A 21,877-nucleotide genomic window follows, 5' to 3' on the forward strand; every position below is an offset into this window, starting at 1 on the left:
TTTCCGGTGTTTTCTAACTGAATGAAACAGAAAAAAAAGCTTGTGCGGTGTCCCCTTCAAGCTTGGAGGCGGACAACGAAAGTCATCACAAACTTTTGTATTACATCTTGTCAACATAATATGAGTGAAAATTCAGAAACTGGATTGCTTATTTCTCGCTACAGATTTGTTCAGAAACGATTTTGGTGAAATAAGGTGAAATACCACGGAACCCTACTACTCATGCTCAAACCCTATTGGTTCAGAGAACTAGGGGCCTGCGGAGGGAGGCAACACACACTGAAACAGAAGCCCCCTTCCCACTTGCACTGAAAGCAAGTGGGAAGGGGCAGAAAAAGGAAGGACAAGCCAGAACTGGCAATGTTCCTTACTGGCGTCATGTGGGAATGGGAGCCCGTGTCGATGTTCCGTAAAAGTAAAACAGCCTATAAACGCATAAATCCATGAGCATTAAATCCAAAAAAGAGCACGCCAGGCTGTCTACAAGGGATCGAGTCCTCATTGACCACGGCTAAAGTGACCCATCACGTTTGAATGAGCACAATCGTTTCTCAGTACAATTAAGACATGAAATTCGAGGGTCACAAATCAACAAATCAGCCTACAACAACACACACGTACGTGAGTATTAAATCCAACATTTGCAAGTAAGCTTTCTTTCTTTTTATCTGATCTTTGAGTTAAAGTGAGTTTATGATATTGCAACGCCGCCAGGCTTTAATGGTGACGGCAACAATAGCATGCATGCCGATATCTTTATTAAAGGAAATTAGTGACGATGATCACCCTCATGCATGAATCATACATCAATAATAGCCTAATTGGATGCATGATGATGTATATACAGAAAAATAGAAATCCATGGCAAAAACAGCATAGTGTCAATATTTTAGAGAACCCCCAACATTTCCCAAATCATGTTTTCAGGGGAGCTCATGTCTTATTAAGAGGAGCGAAGTCCCCCCTGGCTCCCCTGTAGTTCGCACACTGGTTCTGGCAGACGGCATACGCTTCCACGCCCTATTGGGATGCTCTATTTAAGCAGCAGTCTCTTGCTGCGTTGCTGTTCTCCCTCCACCTCCCCTGCATCCGCCTGTTGGGCTCTACTCTTCACTCCCAAAGCTCCCTGAACTTATGTAACAGTCGAACTCCTCAACTCTGAACCAGATATTCCATTCTACAATAGTCACTTTCTATGGATGGCCAGATTTGACCAGAAGCATCACATATTACAGCATATCTACATTATTCAATGTTTGCTGAGCACTGCTAGTAATGTATTTATCTTTCTTTTTACCATTATATCATCACATTTTTTGATACTCTTGCATCAGCAACATAGTGCATTTTTACACATCTACCTCAATACTCTGCTGAACTGTTGAACTCCGTTTGTCTGAAATAGTAAACAAGCAAGTCAGTCACATTAGGTGTCATCGACCCAACATTTGACTGATAATGATGGAAGTTGTGTGCCAGTGTGGCAGTCCTTGTGTGTGTTTTTTAAATACAGCCTGTTAAGCACGTTTCATCAGGCTCCATTTCGCAACGCTGTCTCAGACACTGGACACACTTTCCATGAACCCCTCGGTTTGAGTCTCAGACCTAAATCATCGTGAAGGAAGAAGAATGATGAAGCCAAAAATGAACGGGTCTTTTAATTAATATTGGTGATTTATGCATATACCTACTGTAGATACCAAACTGAGCAGCAGAAACATATTATTATTGTCGTTGTTGTTCTTGTGTTTTTTTTTATGATATAATAATAATAATAATAATAATAATAAAAAAAAAAAATAATAATAATTAAAAAAAAATAAATAAATAATAATAATAAATTATAGTTATTAAGTGTGGATGGTACTAATTAGTGTAGTTATAATAATAATAATAACAACATTAATAATAATTATTGTTTTTATTATTATTATCAATGCTGTTGTTTTGTTATTATTATAACTCCAGGTGTACGATATTAATAATACTATATTATAAATTATTATGTTAACAATATGGTTATTATTGTTATTATTCTTATAATAATAATAATAATAAGAAGAAGAATAATAAGAATAATAAGAATAAGAATAAGAATAATAAATTATCGTTTTTAAGTGTGGATGGTACTAATTAGTGTAGTAATAATAATAATAACAACATTAATAATAATAATTATTATTTTTATTATTATTATCAATGCTGTTGTTTTGTTATTATTATAACTACAGGTGTACGATATTAATAATACTATATTATAAATTATTATGTTAACAATATGGTTATTATTGTTATTATTCTTATAATAATAATAATAATAATAATAATAATAAGAAGAAGAAGAAGAAGAAGAATAAGAATAAAAATAATAAATTATAGTTATTAAGTGTGGATGGTACAAATTAGTGTAGTTATAATAATAATAACAACATTAATAATAATCATTATTTTTTTTAATTATTATTATCAATGCTGTTGTTTTGTTATTATTATAACTACAGGTGTACGATATTAATAATAGTATATTATAAATTATTATGTTAACAATATGGTTATTATTGTTATTATTCTTATAATAATAATAAGAATAAGAATAAGAATAAGAATAAGAATAATAAATTATAGTTATTAAGTGTGGATGGTACTAATTAGTGTAGTAATAATAATAATAACAACATTAATAATTATAATTATTTTTTATTATTATTATCAATGCTGTTGTTTTGTTATTATTATAACTACAGGTATACGATATTAATAGTACGATATTATAAATTATTATGTTAACAATATGGTTATTATTGTTCTTACTCTTATAATAAGAATAAGAATAAGAATAAGAATAATAAATTATAGTTATTAAGTGTGGAGGGTACTAATTAGTGTAGTAATAATAATAATAACAACATTAATAATTATAATTATTTTTTTTTATTATTATCAATGCTGTTGTTTTGTTATTATTATAACTACAGGTATACGATATTAATAATACGATATTATAAATTATGTTAACAATATGGTTATTATTGTTATTATTCTTATTATAATAATAATAATAATAATAATAATAACAATAATAATAATAATAATAATAATAATAATAATTTCTCAAAGTATTTATTTCAGAATATCTACAGAAGAGAACCCAGACTGGACGCCGTGCCTGAGGGTCGTTTCTCTGAAGAAGGCGATACCGTCTAACGAAAGAACGTCAGCGTAGCTTAGTTGCGTCATAGCTCTCCACTGTGCTCCGCGTTGCCGACGTCGCAGCGCGTGCCCTACCGCGTCATCCGGGGGCAGTGCAGCGACGCTTCATCGCCACCGACGTCACTCGCCGCAACCAATAACCACTCGGCGCAGCGGGTTTCTCCTCCAATCACGGAGGCGGAGAGCGGAGAAACGCGAGGCGCGGCGCCGACGGCCGAACAGGGAGTTTCACCTGTTGTCGAACTGCGTCAGCGGGCGAGTTGTCCGTCGTTCTTCCGCGCAGCCGGTGTTCAAAAAACCAACAAAAACAAAAAAAAACCAACAGTGAACGAAAGGCGGTTGTGTTTAAGCGTTTCGGAGAGCGAAATGACCCGCGGCGGGCAGTATCTCTTGATCGCGGCGCTGTTTGTAGCCCACAGCGATGCCATCTTCAGGTAGTTCACACCAGCTTTTGTCAACTAATGGTTTCATCCCGTCGCGCTTTGCCTTCGTTGTCGAGATGCGGGCGCACGTGTGCGGCGTTTCGGCCGCCTTCGTGCCGCAGGGGGACCCGCAGCGTGCGTCGAGTGTTAATTGCGTTTCAGTCCAGACTTTCAGCGGCGTCGCGCCTTGTTTGTAGCTATGGAGTGATCGGAATTACACCCCGTGCGCAGCGGCGCCGCAGCGACTTTCTGCCGATCCCCGGGCTGTGTAGGCTCACCTCTTCATCGTGGTTTTGTCAGGGTGCCCCTGCACAAGGCCAGGACCGTGCGCCGCCTGTTGAGCGACAGCGGGAGGTCCGTGGAGCAGCTCCGGGCCCTGGCCGAGACCGACGGAGCTCAGCCCGACACCCAGCCTCCCCCTGTAGAAAGGCCGAACCTCCCCGTTGAGCGACTGACCAATTTCATGGATGTGGGTATTTTAGGAATCATGCGGTGGCCGGATGGGTCAAATACTGAATAATGACTTTAAGGAGTATAAGCGGGCAAAAGCCAGTCCAAATTAAATTTGATGGGTGTTCTAGACACTCTCGTAATCACAGGAGAAGACAAGACTGATATATTTGTTTGATGTTTATTTATTATTTTAACAATGATCCACTCATGCATAACTACCCATTTTGGACTGATTTTATTTCCTTAAATCTTCCAAATTTTCTGTGAGCACCCACTACTTAAAAAAAAAAAAAAAAATATATATATATATATATATATATATATATATATATATATATATATATATATATATATATATATATATATATATATATTTTTTTTTTTTTTTTTTTTTTTTATCACAGAGCACCCAGTGTTTGTCCTCGATAATTCTTGATCTGAAAGCCGTCCCACTGTGTTCGCTGAAAGACGAAACCACCACCATCCTCTAGCTCCCTTGGGTGATGATTTTCTTGCCCTGTCGTCACCATTCAGGCCCAGTACTATGGGGTGATCAGCATCGGCACCCCTCCCCAGGACTTCACCGTGCTGTTCGACACCGGCTCCTCCAACCTCTGGGTGCCCTCCATCCACTGCTCCTTCCTGGATGTGGCCTGCTGTGAGTTTGTTTTTTTTTGTTTGTTTTTTTTGCGGATTTGAGTGGTCGGTAGCAGGGTTCTCACCGGGTCCTTGAGGTGCTTGAATTTCACCCTCAGAAATTTGAGTACCGGAATACCTTGAAAATAGACCCCTTTTTGCTGAAGTCCTTGGGAAATAAAAATGGGTCTTAAAAGGGACCTTGAAAGTCTGTTAATTTAATTTTATAATCCCAGAATCCACCCTGTTAATAGATCTTAATTGTATTTCAAGCCCCCCCCCCCCCCCCACAAAATTATAATTGATGTAAATGGAAAAATTGGATGTGTTCAGTCTACAAACAGAACCCTTGTCCTGGATACTGATGCTGGGTAATCATTACAAATTGTGAGCCAGATTCTTAAGTCATGACTTCATGTGTCAGCAGACCTAATTGCAGCCCTCGTTGCTGTCACATGATGCCGAGCGACAATATAGAGGATTTGAACCAAAGTGAACACGTGTGGAGCTTTTTACAGACGCAGCGCCGATTGCGCTTAAGAGCAAATTGATATCCGTGTAATTGACAAATAAGGTTTTTTTTAAAAGAGGAGTTGTAAAAAATATTGAAATGCATGCATTTTGGTTTTTTTTTTTAATATTGCAATTTATATATATGTCTATTAAAGTTGACCTATTTTGCTCCCTTTCACCATGCTTTTATTTTTGTTTTATATATAATTTCTCGGTAGTCCCCAAAATCATGTTTTTAAAGTTTGTTTTTCTGAAAATATGACTCAAATGCATGCATTCCAAAAGTTTGTTCCGACTTTCACCGGAGCAATGCGGGGCGCGATACACAGTGGCTTGGGAATTTTTTATTTTTTATTGTTTTGTTTTTTTTTGTTTTATTCATTTACAGAAACACCGGAAAATAAAATAAATACATCTACGGTTTTGTTTTGGAGGAACGCGGAGCTGATTGCGCGCTGCAGCTTACAGCATAGTCCTACAGTGGACACGCACGGAAAGAAACAAACAGCAGATACTTTGATTTGCATCATCTGCAGTTTTATCATGGACAGTTGGTATAAATTCCTATTTCTTTTTAAAAGATTTGTGCTGGTCTCTGCAGCCAGCCGAGCACTTCCCATGATTAGCTCTTAGCGTCGACGCTAGCGTGCCCAGTTGCGCTGCGGGGCTGGGTGGAGTTAATCAGACGGAGGCGGTTCTAATTCGCATGTGTCTCAGTGCTACCTGATACTGAGACGGACGGCTCCTTTTAGGACATGTCTTCCGAAACAGACAGCTCACAAAAAACCGACTGAGCTGTCTTATTTCACAGTTTGTGTGAATGTAGGCCCATCAGAGACCCAAAGTGGAAAGTAAGTTAAAAGACTTTAAGGCTGCTTTCACACATGCACTGCCACCCTGAAATTATCTGGACATTCCCAGGAGGAGGTGTATGTGGGAACGCAAATGTCCAAATCATCTGGATCGGGGTTTCAGCACACAGGAACAGATGTTAATAGATCCTTTTGTGCTTGCACATACAGTAGGGCTAAAGAGGAATGCATTGTTTCAGGCATTCACAGGAAGGATGTTAAAGTCCTTGCGCTGTAGGTAAGGGATTCCACAGTGTCCAGTCAAGAATATGCGACATGCCTCATCATCATCTCATACTCAACTTGCTCGTTATTATAGTACACAACCAGCGAAATCACACTAACAACCCAGAGCAATCCTTGTGAGCATTTCACCGGGGGTTATCAAGCAGGCACCTTCCTTCACCAGTGTTTCGTTGATTTAAGGCAGCGACACCTCCAGACAACCGGACATTAAACTGACTGTGAAAGCAGCTTTAGTTAGTTTGATTCTGTGAATAACGCCTTGTAGGCCTTGCCACTGTCTAAAACTCAGACATTAAAGCCGCACAACTCCCAAAATGAATGATCTTAAGAAATAAAATAAAAAATTTCAAAGTGGCTTCAATCTTTTACACGTCTTAATATCTAGTCTATTGTAATTGATTAGAACACCAAAAAAACATCAGATCATGTCATTACCCATCAACGGTTTTCCTTAAATTGTATGACAATAAAGTCATGGGTGAAGACAAAGGCCTTCAGTCGTGATTTGTCAAATGAATATCGAATGAAAATTATATTGTTTAATGCCGATAATTTATTTTATAATGTTTGATGGGTTTTGTCAAGCATAACTTATCCACCTGTCACTGATAATCGATGGAGAAACGTTTTTTTGAATAAATTCTCTGTGATATTTATGGATTAAAAAAACAAACAAAAAAAAAACTATTTATATTTTTGTGTCGAAGCCATTTTAGCATTCCATTTTCCACCCCATCACAAATAATACCTGTGCAAAGGATGATAAAAAAATAAAAATAAAAATAAAAGTTGTGGGGGGGGGGAGTGTTTAAGTCTTCGCTTTAAAAAAAATCCTGAAAATAAAATGGCCAAATGGCACCCATCTCACATAATGACTCATTGAATGTATTCTCAGCAGAAAAAAGCTGAGTGTATTATTTTATTTGTTTGTTTATTTTTATTTTTTGGGTTTTCCTACACCAAAATCTATTTCCGAATCTCCTCGTAGGGCTTCACCATCGTTACAACTCTAAGAAGTCCAGCTCCTACGTGCAGAACGGCACCAAGTTCTCCATCCAGTATGGCAGGGGCAGCCTGTCTGGCTTCATCAGTGAGGACACGGTCTCTGTGAGTTTGTATTTATTTATTTAGTTTTTGGGGGTGCAGGTGACACGACACGTGCCCCCATGCCACGCTGACATTTCACTCTGTCACAAGACTCACAAGACCCATTGTTAAGCTCTCATTCTGCCCACGAGGTGCTGCAAATGGGCAGCGTTTGGCCTCCAATTTACCAGACTCCCTTCACTATCTCCAGGGAATACCGGCTCCATTCACAGGGCTCTTATAAGGTCCCTGAAGTGCTTGAATTTCGTCCTCACACATTTAAAGTACTGGAACAACTTGAAAATAGCCCATTTTGTGCTGAAGTGCTTGAAAAGTCCTTATTTCAAATCATAATGGGGGGGCGGGGGGTGATGGAATGAACCCTGCATTCACCAGAGAACCAGTCCATGTAGACTCTCTCTCTCTCTCTCTCTCTCGGCAGGTTGGCAGTCTGCCGATCCCCCACCAGCAGTTTGGCGAAGCGGTGAAACAGCCGGGCATCACGTTTGCCGTGGCGCGCTTCGACGGCGTGCTGGGCATGGCGTACCCGGCCATATCCGTCGCCAAAGTCACCCCGGTGTTTGACACCGCCATGGCCGCCAAGCTCCTCCCGCAGGACGTCTTCTCGTTCTACATCAGCAGGTCTGGGCGGGCGTACCGTCCATGACGGCTTTTGAAAGTGGAATTTTCTCAGCGTCGACGTATTAATTAATAATAATTGTATACGTTTGAATGTCTGGAGCAGGCTTAAATTCCACCCCCCCCTTTTTTTTTTTTTTTTTAAAAACCGTCGAAAGCCTGATCGTTAAAACCACAGCCTAAGCCGAGCCCTAACCCCAAATTATTTCAAAACACAACCCTCCCAAAGTGCTGGCTATGCGTATCGATAACAGTAAGACTCTTTATCTGCGATTGGGTTCTTGGCGAGTCACTCGGCAGAAAGCGCCGTTTGAGTGGGAGGTCTTCCCGAACAATGAACCAAAGTCTCGAAGAGTCGTTCGGCTCGGAGTTCTGAATGGAATTCTCCCCAGAATAATTGATTCTTGTTAAAATGATTTACTTGGGTGGAATTTAGAGTGAGAGTAAATCAGTCAGTTGAATTGTGCCAAATGCCTTGGGCTGTTCTTCCTTGGACTTTAATTATATCCTCAGTAATTATTTTCAGTTTGTTTATTTATGTTTTTGGTTTGCTCTTTCGCCGGAGTGACTCCTAACTCCCGAGTCATTTTAAAGATCTGTTCGCTATGACCGAATCGTTTGCGAGTCTCGCATCACTATCAGTAGGGCTTAAAACAAACACAGTTCTACAGGTTTTTGACAGTTTTAGTGGTTAACATTAGGGCTGCAGGAACCAAATTTGAATGTTAATAGCAAATCGCCGGGTGGGATGTGCACCGGAGCCGCGCCAAAGAGTGCAATGAATGGAGACGGCTCCACTGCTCTTCCCAGTGTTCCAGGGAAAGTGTGGAAGATGGTTTGCCAGAATGTGATGTTTTGGGCGCATACAGAACACGCGCGGCAGAGCGGCTGGAGCCTGCCTGCAACCATCACACGCCGGGTGACATGCATCACATGTCGGCGTTGATCTTAGAAAGTCTGACTTTGGCCCGGGGCCAAATGGCACGCCTGAGACATGTGGAAAAGGGGAAGATTCCCCGTATTATTTTGTGCCAGGTTTCCCCCGTTTATTTTGAAGGCGGTCCAGGGGTGCCTAATTGTATGTGTTGAGTAGTTCATAGATTATGCTTGTAGCCCGTTTTGTGACCGGTTTACAGTTAAAAATCTAAGGTCTAAGAGAGAGGTCGGGGTGGGCATGATGGACAGCAATCTGAGTTGGAGGCTACAAAGCTCCGGAGCTGCAAGCACCTAGAAAAGTGTGATCTGGGAATGTCGCATTCCTGCTCCGGCCGCTCTAAGGAGGCAAAACTTCCGTCGATTTCTAGATTGGACGGTGATGTCACACCTCTTGTAGACCAGGTAGCGAGGGCCTCATCCATCACTGATGAGATAAACGTATGGTTTACAGTGAACACACATTAGGGAGAAATATTCCCGCTAACGGTGTCCACCGGCGCGTCTCCCTCTCCTCCCGGCGTATCACTGTGTGCACGAGGGAAAGACCAGACCAGACCAGAATGTCCAGTAATTCCACAGACGTGGCGATGCAAGTGGGTAGATCAACCCAACCATATTTCCCTGTTAAAAGTTCCGTGCAAGAAAAAAAAAAAGGGTTGGGAGGCGTGGGGAAAGTTGTAAGCGTCTACTGTAGTTCCAACTCATATGGGTGCTCCGTTGTCACACGACCGATCCCATCCTCTCACTCTCCTCTCAGAGACCCGGCGGCCACGGTGGGCGGAGAGCTGGTGCTGGGGGGCACGGACCCTCAGCACTACAGCGGGGAGCTGCACTACGTCAACGTCACGCGCAAGGCCTACTGGCAGATCGACATAAGCGGGTGAGATTGGTGAATCTGGACCAGACCGTGGGACAAAACAGGGGAAATTCCACATTTAAGACTTTTTTTTTTTTTTTTTTTTTTTTTTTAATGTTTTGCCAGCACATTTACTCATTAGATCGATGATCAAGAGGCCCCGTGCACGGTTGTCATGTGACGAAAATAATCCCCGCCGCCTCTTCCTTTCTTTGACAGGGTGGAAGTGGGCAACAAGCTGACCCTGTGCAAAGGCGGTTGCCAGGCGATAGTGGACACGGGAACGTCCCTGATGGTGGGTCCTGTGGCGGAGATCCGGGCCCTGCACAAGGCCATCGGAGCCCTGCCCCTGCTGATGGGAGAGGTACGGTCACGCAAATGGGGAATTCATTAAACAGCGCTCACAGAGGCTCAGCTCCTGACTCAAAATTAGTATCTCGTGAGTCGAGTTCTCAGTGTTGATTTGTCCAATGCATAATGTTATCCCTCACGCTATCTAGAAGGAAGTTGGATAGAGATGGATGGATCAATTTCCAGAGGGAAATGGCGGTGTTTGAATGGCTAGCATCAAACCAAAAAAAAAAAAAAAAAAGCTATATAATAAAAATATCAAAAAGAAAATCGTAATATTGGGGAAAATCACAATCAACCCAACACTTAACTGTACGCAATAAAAATAATTATGGTAATGTACACTAAACCGCATGATGACAACAAATATGAATAAACTAAAATTTACAGAGAAGTAATAAAAAATGAAAGATTAATAAAACCTACAGTCCTCATACAATAACTTAAGATGGATGCTTATTTGCAATAAACCTGACATTAAACGAGCCTAAATGTTCACATTTAAGTGGTTGTGTAAATGTATTTTTTTACTTTTAAATAATTATTTTATTTTTGAAATGGAGATGTGTAGTCTTGACAGCAGCAGAAGGGGAGCTCGTAAGTGGCCGTGTAAAGGGAATTCAAAATATCCAATCAATATTTTTTTTTTGTTTAATCATCCACCCCCGCTAACTATAAATGAATCCACCACTTTTAACAATATATTTATTAAGATATTTTAGCTTTATCATTGAGGTTTCATTTCATTCATTCTGCCTCAGTACATGATCGACTGCAAAAAGATCCCTTCCCTTCCCACCATCGCTTTCAACATCGGGGGAAAGCTCTTCAACCTGACCGGGGACGACTACGTGCTGAAGGTGAGACGTCTGTCCCCAACGACTGAAACATTGACCGATTTTATTATTATCAGTAACTTCCTAAAATGATGTTCTGCTATTGTGGGAGGAGGAAATCAAGTCAAACTCTGTGATTCCCGTAGGAGTCTCAGATGGGCTTGTCCATCTGCCTGTCGGGCTTCATGGCCATGGACATCCCGCCGCCAGCCGGGCCGCTGTGGATCCTGGGAGACGTGTTCATCGGGAAGTACTACACGGTGTTTGACCGGGCCGCCGACCGCCTGGGGTTCGCCCCGGCCAAGTAGAGCGCCCGGAAAGGTCCTCCATCACGCCACGTGGCTTCCTGCTCACACGGCAGACCCGTGCGTCTCAAATTAGGGAAAAGCGATCACGTGCGCATGGCCAGCTGCTTCCAAATGAACAAGGCTGTACGCTACCGGCAAATATAAAGTATTGATTTGTTTGAGCAAAGGTCAAATGGACACAGAGTTCCTGGCACACTTAATACTGACCTTGAGCTTTTGGAATTTTTGTATTTTTTTTTTTTTTTTCCCCTCTTTTATAAATTATGCAGAATTATGTGATTAAAATGCTTTAGACTAAACTAGTTCTTTGTATAGTACAGCTCTTTTTCTACACTGAAATACGGTTTTTTTCTTGTATAATTGTCTAGGTAAATTTGAGCCACAGGAGAGTTGATAATATAATAAAATAATTTGGAATAATGTGATTTTGATTTCTGTAAGCCGCATAGTTGGCAGAAACATTAATCTGTTAATTTGATTGTTGTTTAACGAGTATATATAACTGATGGGAGTGCGGATGAGAAATGACGACCGAAACTGAAAACATCAGCTGCAACATTTATTTGGAGTATACAAAGTACCATGATTAAATAATAAAAATTCCCAACCACTTTCAAAAGAGAACATGCGTTTTATCAGATGCCGAGGCTTGACTCATTGCGTTCGGGCTGTTTTTGGAATACCATGGCACAGTGACTGACGTCTCTAACACTTAAAGGAAGACTCTTAAAACCGCAGACGTCCTCTACGAGACGCCGCATGATCGGCTGACACGTTGAACATCCAGAATAAAGCACTCGAACCAAGCGCACGTCTTTACACGTAGTACAGAACTGCAAACAGAAGTTTTATTTGGTTTTTAAATGTACAATAAATACAAAAATACGATCCAGTGTTTACATATTTTTTTTCCCCGCCTTATTTAGAACGCACATACCGATCTTCCATTGTACGCAACTCAAGACAAAACAAAGGACCTGCCCTGGATCTCCACTCCTCCATGCTGAGGCTGTTATGTAACTCGGTGAGACGAAGACAGCCCAGCGACTTATTTTGGAGAAGGATTTGCGGCGTGGTTACTCTGGGACTGGTGAACCATTTGGGTTTAGCAGCTCTGGGCTGGACGCAGTGACTGACAGAAGCGTAAATGACTCTGGCACGGAACGTGAGCGGTTCACCCCCGGCTGACCTGGTGCGGTGGTCTGAACCGTGGGATCTGGGTCATCCGGCCCCAGCGGCCACCGACGCCAATCCCAGTCCTCCAGGAAACGGGCTCCTATCAAAAGTGCTACCGGAACAAGAGCTAGGACGTAAAGCGTTATCCAACTGCTACTAATCCTTACCTATACCTACAGCCTTGACAGTCAGAAGGAACCAGCCAGATGGTGACTGATCATCCCTGTGACCCTCAGAAGGGAAGATGACGCCTTCCATCAGGGAAAAATCAGCACCTCCCGCTGCCTCATCCCTTTTGATTCATAACGCAGAACAAAGTCTAACGAATCATCGTTTAGATGTCCTTTCTGCCTTAAGATGCTCTCTGGTGAGTTAGGCCAAAAAACTCTACCCAGTGGCTCAAACAAAGCCCCCACATACCAGCCAGAGAAGATTTTTTTAAGAGATCGGCTGTTCACATGAGGTCAAACTTATATTTTGGAGCAAAATTAAAACCATTACGGGAGCATCAATGGAATCACCACAAAGCAAAGTTGGAAACCTTTGGTCAAGGCCATGCGGGCCAAAGGTAACCATTTCTGAAAGTTCTGTTTCGCTTCCTGAAACCATATCAGAGCCGCGTGCCAAATGAGGAACGGTGAGCCCGATTTTGTTTTTTTAAAGAAGGAAATGATGAATGCCAGGTATTGTTGACGTCGATTTACAAACCCGCAATGTTCTTAGTTTACACCTTTCAGTGAGCGGAATGGATGGTAACTCCAGATTGGAAGTGTAGGGACTTCAATTCAGTGCATGCCTGCGTGCCGCTGATTGACAAATGGCCTAAAATTAAAGTCCTGTAGACATAACAACCCCAGTGCACCCACGTGACTCATGCAAAACGGGAAGTAAGTCCAAAACCATTATCGTTTTGTTTTTTTGGTTCTGCTGCGCTGGACACTGCTCAAGCACACATTTCAAACACAACCTTTCATTGTATTTCTTGGGGGAGATAAGATTCAATTTGAAGCTGAATAGCCCATTATCAGGAATCATGTGTATGTGGACTTGAAATGTCTTTCGACTTAAGAATGTGGACTCCTTCAGGCTGATCAACAATTTATTCGCTTTTGGGTTTGCATACATACAGTCAAGAAAACATTCCGTCGCCTCCGCCGAGCACGAGCGCTCCGCATTCAAACCCGGTAAACCCGGGGATCATTAAGTTCCTTCCATCAAAACATTGCAACCAAATTCAAGCATTACAGATCCTTAGGCCGATTACTTATTGTTCCCCTTCAAGTTGACATATCAATTCAGAATCCATTGGTATGCGTCTCAAGGTTTGAGGCTCCCTCCTAATAAGCTGTGTGCCATTCAATGTTCCATTAATATAATGGCTTTTACCAGAACAATGAGCTGTAACGGGACTTAAATCTTTTATCTGAGGTTATATTTGGATGGTCACATCTACCACATACACACATCAACAGTGAGATCTTATTCTCTATGTGACTGGTACGGCATGTACTTTCTTCACAGACAGGTGAATAGAAAAATAAAAAGTTAAGAGAGTTGATCTGGTACACAGGACGACAACTCCATGCAGGTGTCTCCGCAGGAATCCTAATAACCCAGTATCTCCCGCCACAGTATTTTGGCTTTAGTATTGTATCTCTTTTCAGCACCGAGGTTTTACCGCACAGGCAGCCAAGCCCGGAGCGTTCTGAGTTTGGTGTCAAGGTCGTCAGGGCTGGGGCGGTTCTGCCGCAGCAGTTCTGAGCAGCCCCTCGGGTTCTGAGAGCGCAGAGTAGAGCGTGTAGCCCATCTCATCCACCTCCTGCTCCGTCAGCTCGCAGAACAGGTTGACTTTGGGGTTGAGGGCACAGGCCAGCCTCCCACCCTCCAGGTGGCCCACCAGTGCTCGCAGCAGCTGGAGGAAGCGGTCGGCCAGCGCCTCCTGGGTCCAGTCGCCCTCCTTCTCGCTGAGCAGCAAGATGGCGTTGGTGAGCTGGCTGGCGTTGAGCCGCTGCAGGGCGGGGTTCAGCTTGCACACGGCCTTGGCGACCTTGAGGCAGGTGCAGCGGCAGCCACCGTCCTCCTGGTCGAGTGCCCGCAGGCGAGCCGTCTCCGCCACGCGGAAGCTCTGCCGCCACAGGTTCCCGTGGCGCTCGGCCGCCAGCCGGTGAGGTTTGGCGATCAGCGACGTGCCGTCCTCCATCACAAGCAGCGGCAGGAAGTCGACATACAGCTTGCGGTCCAACTCGTACTGGACCTCCAGCGTGAGCGTTTCCGAGGGGACCACAGGCCGGATGACGTAGTCCAGGACGCTGCCGATGGCCGGCCAGTTGATGGAGCCCGCCACAAGCTTGTCAAACACCTCCAGCACCGACTTGGGAGAGAGGTAGCCCCCCACCATGCAGCGGTCCCAGTAGCTGCTGCTCCGGGGGAAGTACTCCAGGTTCTCCCTGCGCACGAGCCAGAACCCCGGCACGTTCATGATGGTGTCCTCGCCGGGAATGGACGACCACAGGTTCTTCTCCAGGACCATCGGCACCATCAACTGGGCGTGGTCCGCAGTCACCACCTGCCGAGGGGAGGGGGGAAAAAAAACAAGTCAAAACACTGTTGGGGGTTCATGCAGGAAAAAAATTAGTGTAATCCAAACACTTTCCTTTCATTGTGAACATTGAACAATTTTCCTGCACCTTGAAGCTTTAGTATGGCATGTGACGTGTGTGATGATGTGATGTGTCAGCTTTTTAAAAAATGAAAACTTCTCAGACGAGGCTATGTAATTTACATTTACATTTACATTTACATTTAGTCATTTGGCAGACACTTTTATCCAAAGCGACTTACAAGGGAGAATAACATTCAGCTACATTGCGACAGAGATTAGTGTAACAGCCCGGAGCGTTCTGGGCGTGGCGTGGGCGCAATTGGCATCAACAAAATCTTAATACATTTCTCACTCTTGTGTTTACTTTTGGAAAAGCAGCAAAAGAAGCTTGAAGAACTTTCCATGTATTTATTAACATTTTAAGCAAACATGGAAAAGATATTCAAAATCCAGAGAAAAACTGGAAAGGCACAAAATGGGAGACAACATCCATTTTTGGACTTCAAAATACACCGCAAAACACAGAAGTGCAACATTAACCCTTTCCCCGCTCCTGTTTCTGTTTCTACCTGAAGGTCGTCGTACAAGCTGCCGCTAAGGTACATCTCTCGCAGGGGCATGTCGGGCAGCTTTGCGTGCAAAAAGACCCTGAGCTCGGCACAGATGTCCAGCGCCGCCCTCCTGGCCATGGCCTGCTCCTCGGCGGGGATGTTCACCTTCGCTTGGTAGAACTCCCACAGGTGCTCCTGCAGGGACAGACGCATCCGCGCCCGCTGCATGTCTGTGGTGGTACCGGTGCTGCTGCCCAGGCCCGTGCGACCCACAGCCCGCCGCATCATGTCTGGGCAAGGAAATAAAAAGAAAGATACTGAGTGGAGAGTGGCCATGTGAGAAATTCATGAAGGAAATGTTTGATGGGAAGACATTCTAATGGGCATTTGAGCAGCCACTAATGACAAAGGGTTTTAGAATTCACGAGTGAACTGACAACAAGCTGTTAAGTAGGAGAAGTTTTGACATCAATCCTAGAATTATCCAAAACATCTAATCAACCTAAACACTAATTCTCAGCACTGCAAGGAACATCTTGGACTATGATACTATAGAGTCAGCACCCACTGTAGAGGAGGAACAACAATCCACGCAATTGGCTGTCTGTCAACAGATTTAAAAAAAATATATGAAGAAAATACAAAGAATTGAAATGGCAACACAATACACAAAGTTAGACAGTGGAAAAATGACATTTTATCCAAGGCACTGGAAGCACTACAACTGATGACATATTTCAATATTAAAATAGCACTGATGGAAAACAACACAAGACCAAAATCTCATTATAACCATTTCTTGAAGCTTAACCTTATAATCCTGAATACGCAATGGATTTAACAGATAATTTAACCCAGCGTCTAGAGGGCCAAGACGTCTGAAAACACAAATGCGGCCCCGTACACCTGTACAGCGCCCTCACCTGGCTCGTAAGAGTGTGCGGCGGTGGGCAAAGACTGAAGCGACCGGCTCACTGTAGCCTTCATATCGTGGTTGAGGACCCGTGGCGAAGAGCCCATCCAGCTGGGCTCCTCCCAGCTTCTCTTGCCAGAATGCTCCATCTTGGTGGGGCTGCTGGGAGCACTTATGGCACGGTCGTACATCTGAGAGACAAAGAGGCTTTTTTTTTTTTTTTTCCATCCTTGACCTATTGTTTTGATAAACCTTTTTTCAACATGAAAACAGAGCATTGATGTGTTTATGTAGCCGTTTGGCTTATGTCAAACAGGACCTATTAGATTACACACTGTTAAATTGCTGGAGTTGAAGCAATCCAAGGGGTAAATGTTAAAATAACTGCACCACCTCTACTTACCCTTTTGACGGCTAGAGTTGCAATGCCAAGCATGGCCGCTCCCCCGACTCCAAGCACCAGCTTGGCGTTGGAGAGCATGAAATCAATGGCGGTGCCAAGGCCATTGTCATCCTTTTTCCCTTTGCGGTCTCCATTCACCCCAGCCATCCTACGTCCGAGAACAGCCCCTTACTTTGCTCTTCAGGTGAGGTTGAAGCCGTCTCCACTACATCAGCCCGCCTAAACGGCTGCTGAGGAAGAACTGCCCCCTCTTTAGCGCGTCCTCCTTTTCCCCCAGCGCCGTCAGGGCCTGGCAGCGGCGAAACTCGCGGGCCACCTCGCGGCGGTAGTAGTTGCGGTCGGTGTGCTGAAGGTGGCGACCTGCGCGGAGCAGCGCTCGGTACAGCTCCAGCACCGCACTGCGAGACCAGCCGCCCATCAGTGACCCCGCATGGAGAGGAGGGAGCACCTTGGGTACACAGGACCGAAGGGTTAGGGTCAGAGGTCATCAGGTCACATGATGTTGATTATGAGTGAACAATCCATATCTCGAGTTAGGACCAAGGTATTCAACCAGATGAGACATTTCAGAGGCCCCAATACAAGACTGCCCCAAATGTTTGACAATTTATTGTCATACAAATAATTATGACTGCAATTTAAATGTCTTCTTTGTTCATTGTACGCCAATGCCACAGTAATACATCTTATGAAGAAGATGTCATGTTGGGATTGAACATCGGATCATACAAATTTGGTTAGGTCGTTGCAACATTTCCAATATTGGCTTAAAATTCCCGAAACATGATTGTAGAATCTAGCAATTCTGCAACATTACCTAAAATAGTTGCAATAAGGCGTTTATTTTTGTGACAAATTGTGACTAATCTGGTTCATGTCTCACAGGGCTTTAAAAGCCACATTCGATTCATATCTTGACCGCACCTTCCAACCCCCAACCCGTCAATGGGCACGGGCAAATTAAACTCACACCTCGGCAACATGATCAGCAGAATCCTTTGTGGCCATAAACTAGGCCAAAGCAGGGGCGAAACCATTGGGCGACCCAAGCATACTTAAGAGCACTGTTGTTTCAAAAGCCCAATCTCAGAACCAGGTGGACCACACAGATCCCTGACCTGATACGAGGCAGATTAATAACTTCAATGAAGGAGGATGAGACCAGACGATCGTAGATCAGGGCTTGTGAAGGCCTTTGAGACTGAACTGTGGGGTTTTTTACACATAAATATGTCTTGACACTCACGCTGGGATCATGCGGCAGTTGATCACTGGATAAATTCACCTTCGGGCAGTTTGCTTCCATCTAATCGACGCTGCAGCTACCCATGTTAGCCACCACTATCGCGCCGCTTTTCTGTGATTTTCTGGCCGTTTTTACTCCGCGACAGAAGAAACGGACTCGATCTGAAGTCTAAATCCAGAGCCCAGGGGTCAACTATCTTGAAAACATGGCTGGCTCAATGGAAAGTCAACTATCAAACGACTAGCATATTAGCCTTAGCATGCTAGCTTGACACCTATCACTGAGTTAGCACGCGTTGTCAAACGGACACCGAACGGGGATCGAGCCGAACAGAACAGGGCGTCGGGGTGTGGATAAACATGGCTGAACTTACGTTTAGGAAAACTAGACGAACGATTTGTCCTAATCAGAGGCACGGCTGCCCCACACGCCGGGGTCAGAAACGACAACGACAACACGGAAGCAAATAGTTGAGTCTGCTTAGTACTTCCGGACCTTGACAGTTCTACGCGAGGTTTTGACTGACTATGCGAAATGTATTTATTTATTATTTTATTTATTATTATTGATTTTGTGTCGCTGATGGCAAAATTATTCATACATCAATTTAAATGTGTACGAAAAGATACTTAGAGATGGATACTTTTTTTAACTTAGATATTTCTGCCTTTATTACGCTATAGGTATATAATAGAATGAATTGTCTGTGTCGTATTAAATATACATCTAAATAATTTCGGAGGATTGAGATGCATATTTAATACAACGCAGACAATTAATCCTATCATATCATTGTAGAACCCAGAATCGCGATTGTGGCGCCGCCCCTTGCGGCCGCCTCCGCGAGCACCGCGTGTCGATTACGCACGTTTGAGTATTTTTCGTGTTTTTCGAGCTTCTAGAGCTTGTTGTGCGTAATCGCCGCGTGTCATGACATTTCACTGCATATATGTACGACCGTATGTGTATGTATGTGACAAATAATGTCTTCAACTTGAACTTGAACTTAAACTAACAAAAAGGTGAGGGGGGAAAAAAAATATTTTATGGTAATATTATTCCCCTCTCCGCTCTGTTTGTGTATTAGTATATATCCTGCTGGACAACAAGCTATTATTATTATTATAATACATTTTATTATTAATAAATATTTACGTCTTTTTTTTTGTCCCTGCAGTAACTGAAGCAACTGAGTAAAATGGTTGGATAATAATTTTGATACTTTACATTTGAAGTGAGATATATCTTATTCTTAAAGCCATTACACATGTTCTATATTACATTACATGATTACATTACATGTAGTCTTCGGAATTTTCCCCTTCATCATTTCACTGCACCGTATGACTGACTGAGGAATCTTAACTGTTAAATATACACAATGGGAAAGATGTCAGCAATAATTATTGGAAGAGGAATGTGCATTCAGAGAACATCATCCCAAGGGACTTCAGAATCCTCAGAATGGTGGGAGAGAGAGAGAGAGAGAGCTGATGTAATCAGCAGTGAGAGGAAATTGAATTCCTTAATTAGAATCACTGGGTACACATTATATTGGAGCCCATGTTTTTGTCGTACTTCTAAATTCTCTCTCCACTGACTGCTGCTCCGTCTTGCCGAACGGTCAGACCCTGGAGAGTTTTTGGCACTGAGGTAAGTAACTTTTTTGTCCCAATAAAGATTGTAGATTTAGGAATGTATAGGCCCCATGTCATATGTACAATAGGTGTATCAGCATCCCCACGGAGCTCTCGGTTACATATTTAAAAAACTAAATTGAGTCAAAATGTTATGCAAAGGAAGGTAGTTATGTCCTTCAAATACCTCTTTTAAAATCCAATAATCAGTTTGTTGTCAATGTGAATTTGAATAGTTTAAGGACAAACTAATTATTTCAGAAATGCCTCTTAGAGGGCACAGAGTGAATGACCATGAAATTACGTGTTTCTAAATAATATTATTCAATTTCATTCCATGTGTGGAGCTGAAACACATGTGAGTTTTTCACAACTATAGAATGCTTGCCAGGACAATGCTCCCCTTCCGATTTTTAATATCTTCCACCCTGACTTGGAGTTATATCAGCCACACAAATGCGTTGCTTCAGTCTTTGAAAACTATTAGTGCTGTTTGATAATAACTGCATTTGAAAATCTTCATTATGTCTGAGCATAAAAAAAAAAATCCCAATGTGAAGTCTGGGGACATGAATCCTTCATATAAAGGGCTGATCCTAAATGAGGTGATTGATACAATGGGTGCTGGGCTGCCTTTGGCGTCTGTATAAAATACACTTTCTGTAATACACTAATCAAATCAAAATAACTGTTAACTCTTTCAGAGGAGATTATCTAAAACATTTGCCCATCAACATTGTATTGGTTTGTGTATTGAAAATGATCTTGTAATGAGATGTTGTGCTTGTCATTTGGTCATATTGGTATAAAACTTTTACTTCTTAATTTCTTCAACATTTATGAGTGTTTTCAGAATCTGGGCTTATGGAACTGCATGAATCTCCGATCACAAGGTTGGGATAAATAGAGAACATTGTGTCAATTCCTCAAACTGTTAGGGCAAATGAGCAGAAATCTAATTTCCAGGCACAGTCTTACGACAGGGGATGTGTTCCCATGACGACCAGGAATACAAAATACCAGTATATAATTTTGCTCTGATTGGGTGCGGGTTGCTGATTGGGGGAGGAGGCGTGAGCATCAAATATAATATTTTATCGCAGGTGTCAATGTCAATATTGACAAACCGAGGATCCACCATGGAATCTATGGACGGAATCCATTAAAGCTGTCCAAGCTACTGGACAAAGGCTCTTCAGTTTGACTGCCAAGCCCCCTCTCCCGCAACTACAAATTGACTAGTTGAATTATGTGTATTGCAACAGCATGAGCAAGCTGGACCATCATGTGGAAACAATGGTAATAAGCAAATACGATTGGAAGGCTGTATTTGTTCTATGATGATGGTATATTTTATAGTAAAATGCATTGTAGTGTGTGTACAGAATCCAGCTATTTCCGTAATATTATTATGATATAAATACTACAATAATAATTCCTGAATTTCACCCCGGGAATTAATACAGTGTTATCTTGTTATTACAATAATAATAATAATACATTTTATTATTAATAAATATTAATGTATTTTCTTTTACTTTTTCATGTCCGATTGAACATGTCCCTGTGGAAAACAACAGTAACAATGTTATTTAGCATAGCTCTCATGTGGATTTATTATTTTATTGAAAACTAATCCCGTCCCTTCCTATGTTTTACAAACAATCGCTAATCAGTTCATGGAGGCCACCATGTACAAATACTGGAACTGAAGCAAAAGTTTAGGTCTAAATCCAGGTTCAGAAAGTACATTTCCAATCCATAATTTTGAGTCAACTGTGTGGAGTTCATCTCAACCTAGAGGTCCAACTGATGAGTGACATTAGCTGGATCCGTGCATGGATGGAGCAAAATCACAGCAGGGCATTCATTTCCTGAATCTGGGCCTCTGAATTTATTTCAACGGCGTGCAGCTATGCTTCTCTCTCCGTCCCTCACAAACCTTGCCTTCCTCAACAGGATGGCCCTTCCCGATTACCCTCTTCCCGAGCTCGACGTCACCTTGC

The 21,877-nt window shown here is 42.6% G+C and overlaps 2 protein-coding genes across 2 annotated transcripts; one reads left to right on the forward strand and one right to left on the reverse strand.

The window, feature by feature from the left end:
- Positions 1-3,403: 3,403 nt before the first annotated feature.
- napsa (napsin A aspartic peptidase) lies at positions 3,404-13,011 on the forward strand. Its single transcript, XM_080009864.1, has 9 exons — positions 3,404-3,644; positions 3,933-4,101; positions 4,620-4,743; positions 7,320-7,438; positions 7,860-8,059; positions 9,750-9,872; positions 10,068-10,212; positions 10,961-11,059; positions 11,182-13,011. Exons 1-9 carry the CDS (start codon positions 3,577-3,579, stop codon positions 11,341-11,343), a joined length of 1,209 nt encoding a protein of 402 aa, XP_079865990.1. The 5' UTR covers positions 3,404-3,576; the 3' UTR covers positions 11,344-13,011.
- A 594-nt stretch (positions 13,012-13,605) lies between these two features.
- mief1 (mitochondrial elongation factor 1) lies at positions 13,606-17,274 on the reverse strand. The gene is made up of 4 exons (XM_080008800.1): positions 16,989-17,274; positions 16,596-16,776; positions 15,691-15,962; positions 13,606-15,085 (listed from the first exon to the last, which is right to left on the reverse strand). Exons 1-4 carry the CDS (start codon positions 17,133-17,135, stop codon positions 14,246-14,248), a joined length of 1,440 nt encoding a protein of 479 aa, XP_079864926.1. The 5' UTR covers positions 17,136-17,274; the 3' UTR covers positions 13,606-14,245.
- Between the last annotated feature and the right edge of the window lie 4,603 nt (positions 17,275-21,877).

This window comes from Zeus faber, assembly GCF_960531495.2.
Source record: "Zeus faber genome assembly, chromosome: 11".
Taxonomy (NCBI): domain Eukaryota; kingdom Metazoa; phylum Chordata; class Actinopteri; order Zeiformes; family Zeidae; genus Zeus; species Zeus faber.

Excerpts from the sequence above, each read along its gene's own strand:
- napsa (XM_080009864.1), top strand. The coding sequence starts at position 3,577 with ATGACCCGCGGCGGGCAGTATCTCTTGATCGCGGCGCTGTTTGTAGCC. Across the intron at positions 8,060-9,749 it reads TTCTCGTTCTACATCAGCAG|AGACCCGGCGGCCACGGTGG; the intron begins GTCTGGGCGGGC and ends CTCTCCTCTCAG. Across the intron at positions 9,873-10,067 it reads TGGCAGATCGACATAAGCGG|GGTGGAAGTGGGCAACAAGC; the intron begins GTGAGATTGGTG and ends TTTCTTTGACAG.
- mief1 (XM_080008800.1), bottom strand. The coding sequence starts at position 17,135 with ATGGCTGGGGTGAATGGAGACCGCAAAGGGAAAAAGGATGACAATGGC. Across the intron at positions 15,963-16,595 it reads CGCACACTCTTACGAGCCAG|ACATGATGCGGCGGGCTGTG; the intron begins GTGAGGGCGCTG and ends TTCCTTGCCCAG. Across the intron at positions 15,086-15,690 it reads GCTTGTACGACGACCTTCAG|GTGGTGACTGCGGACCACGC; the intron begins GTAGAAACAGAA and ends TCCCCTCGGCAG.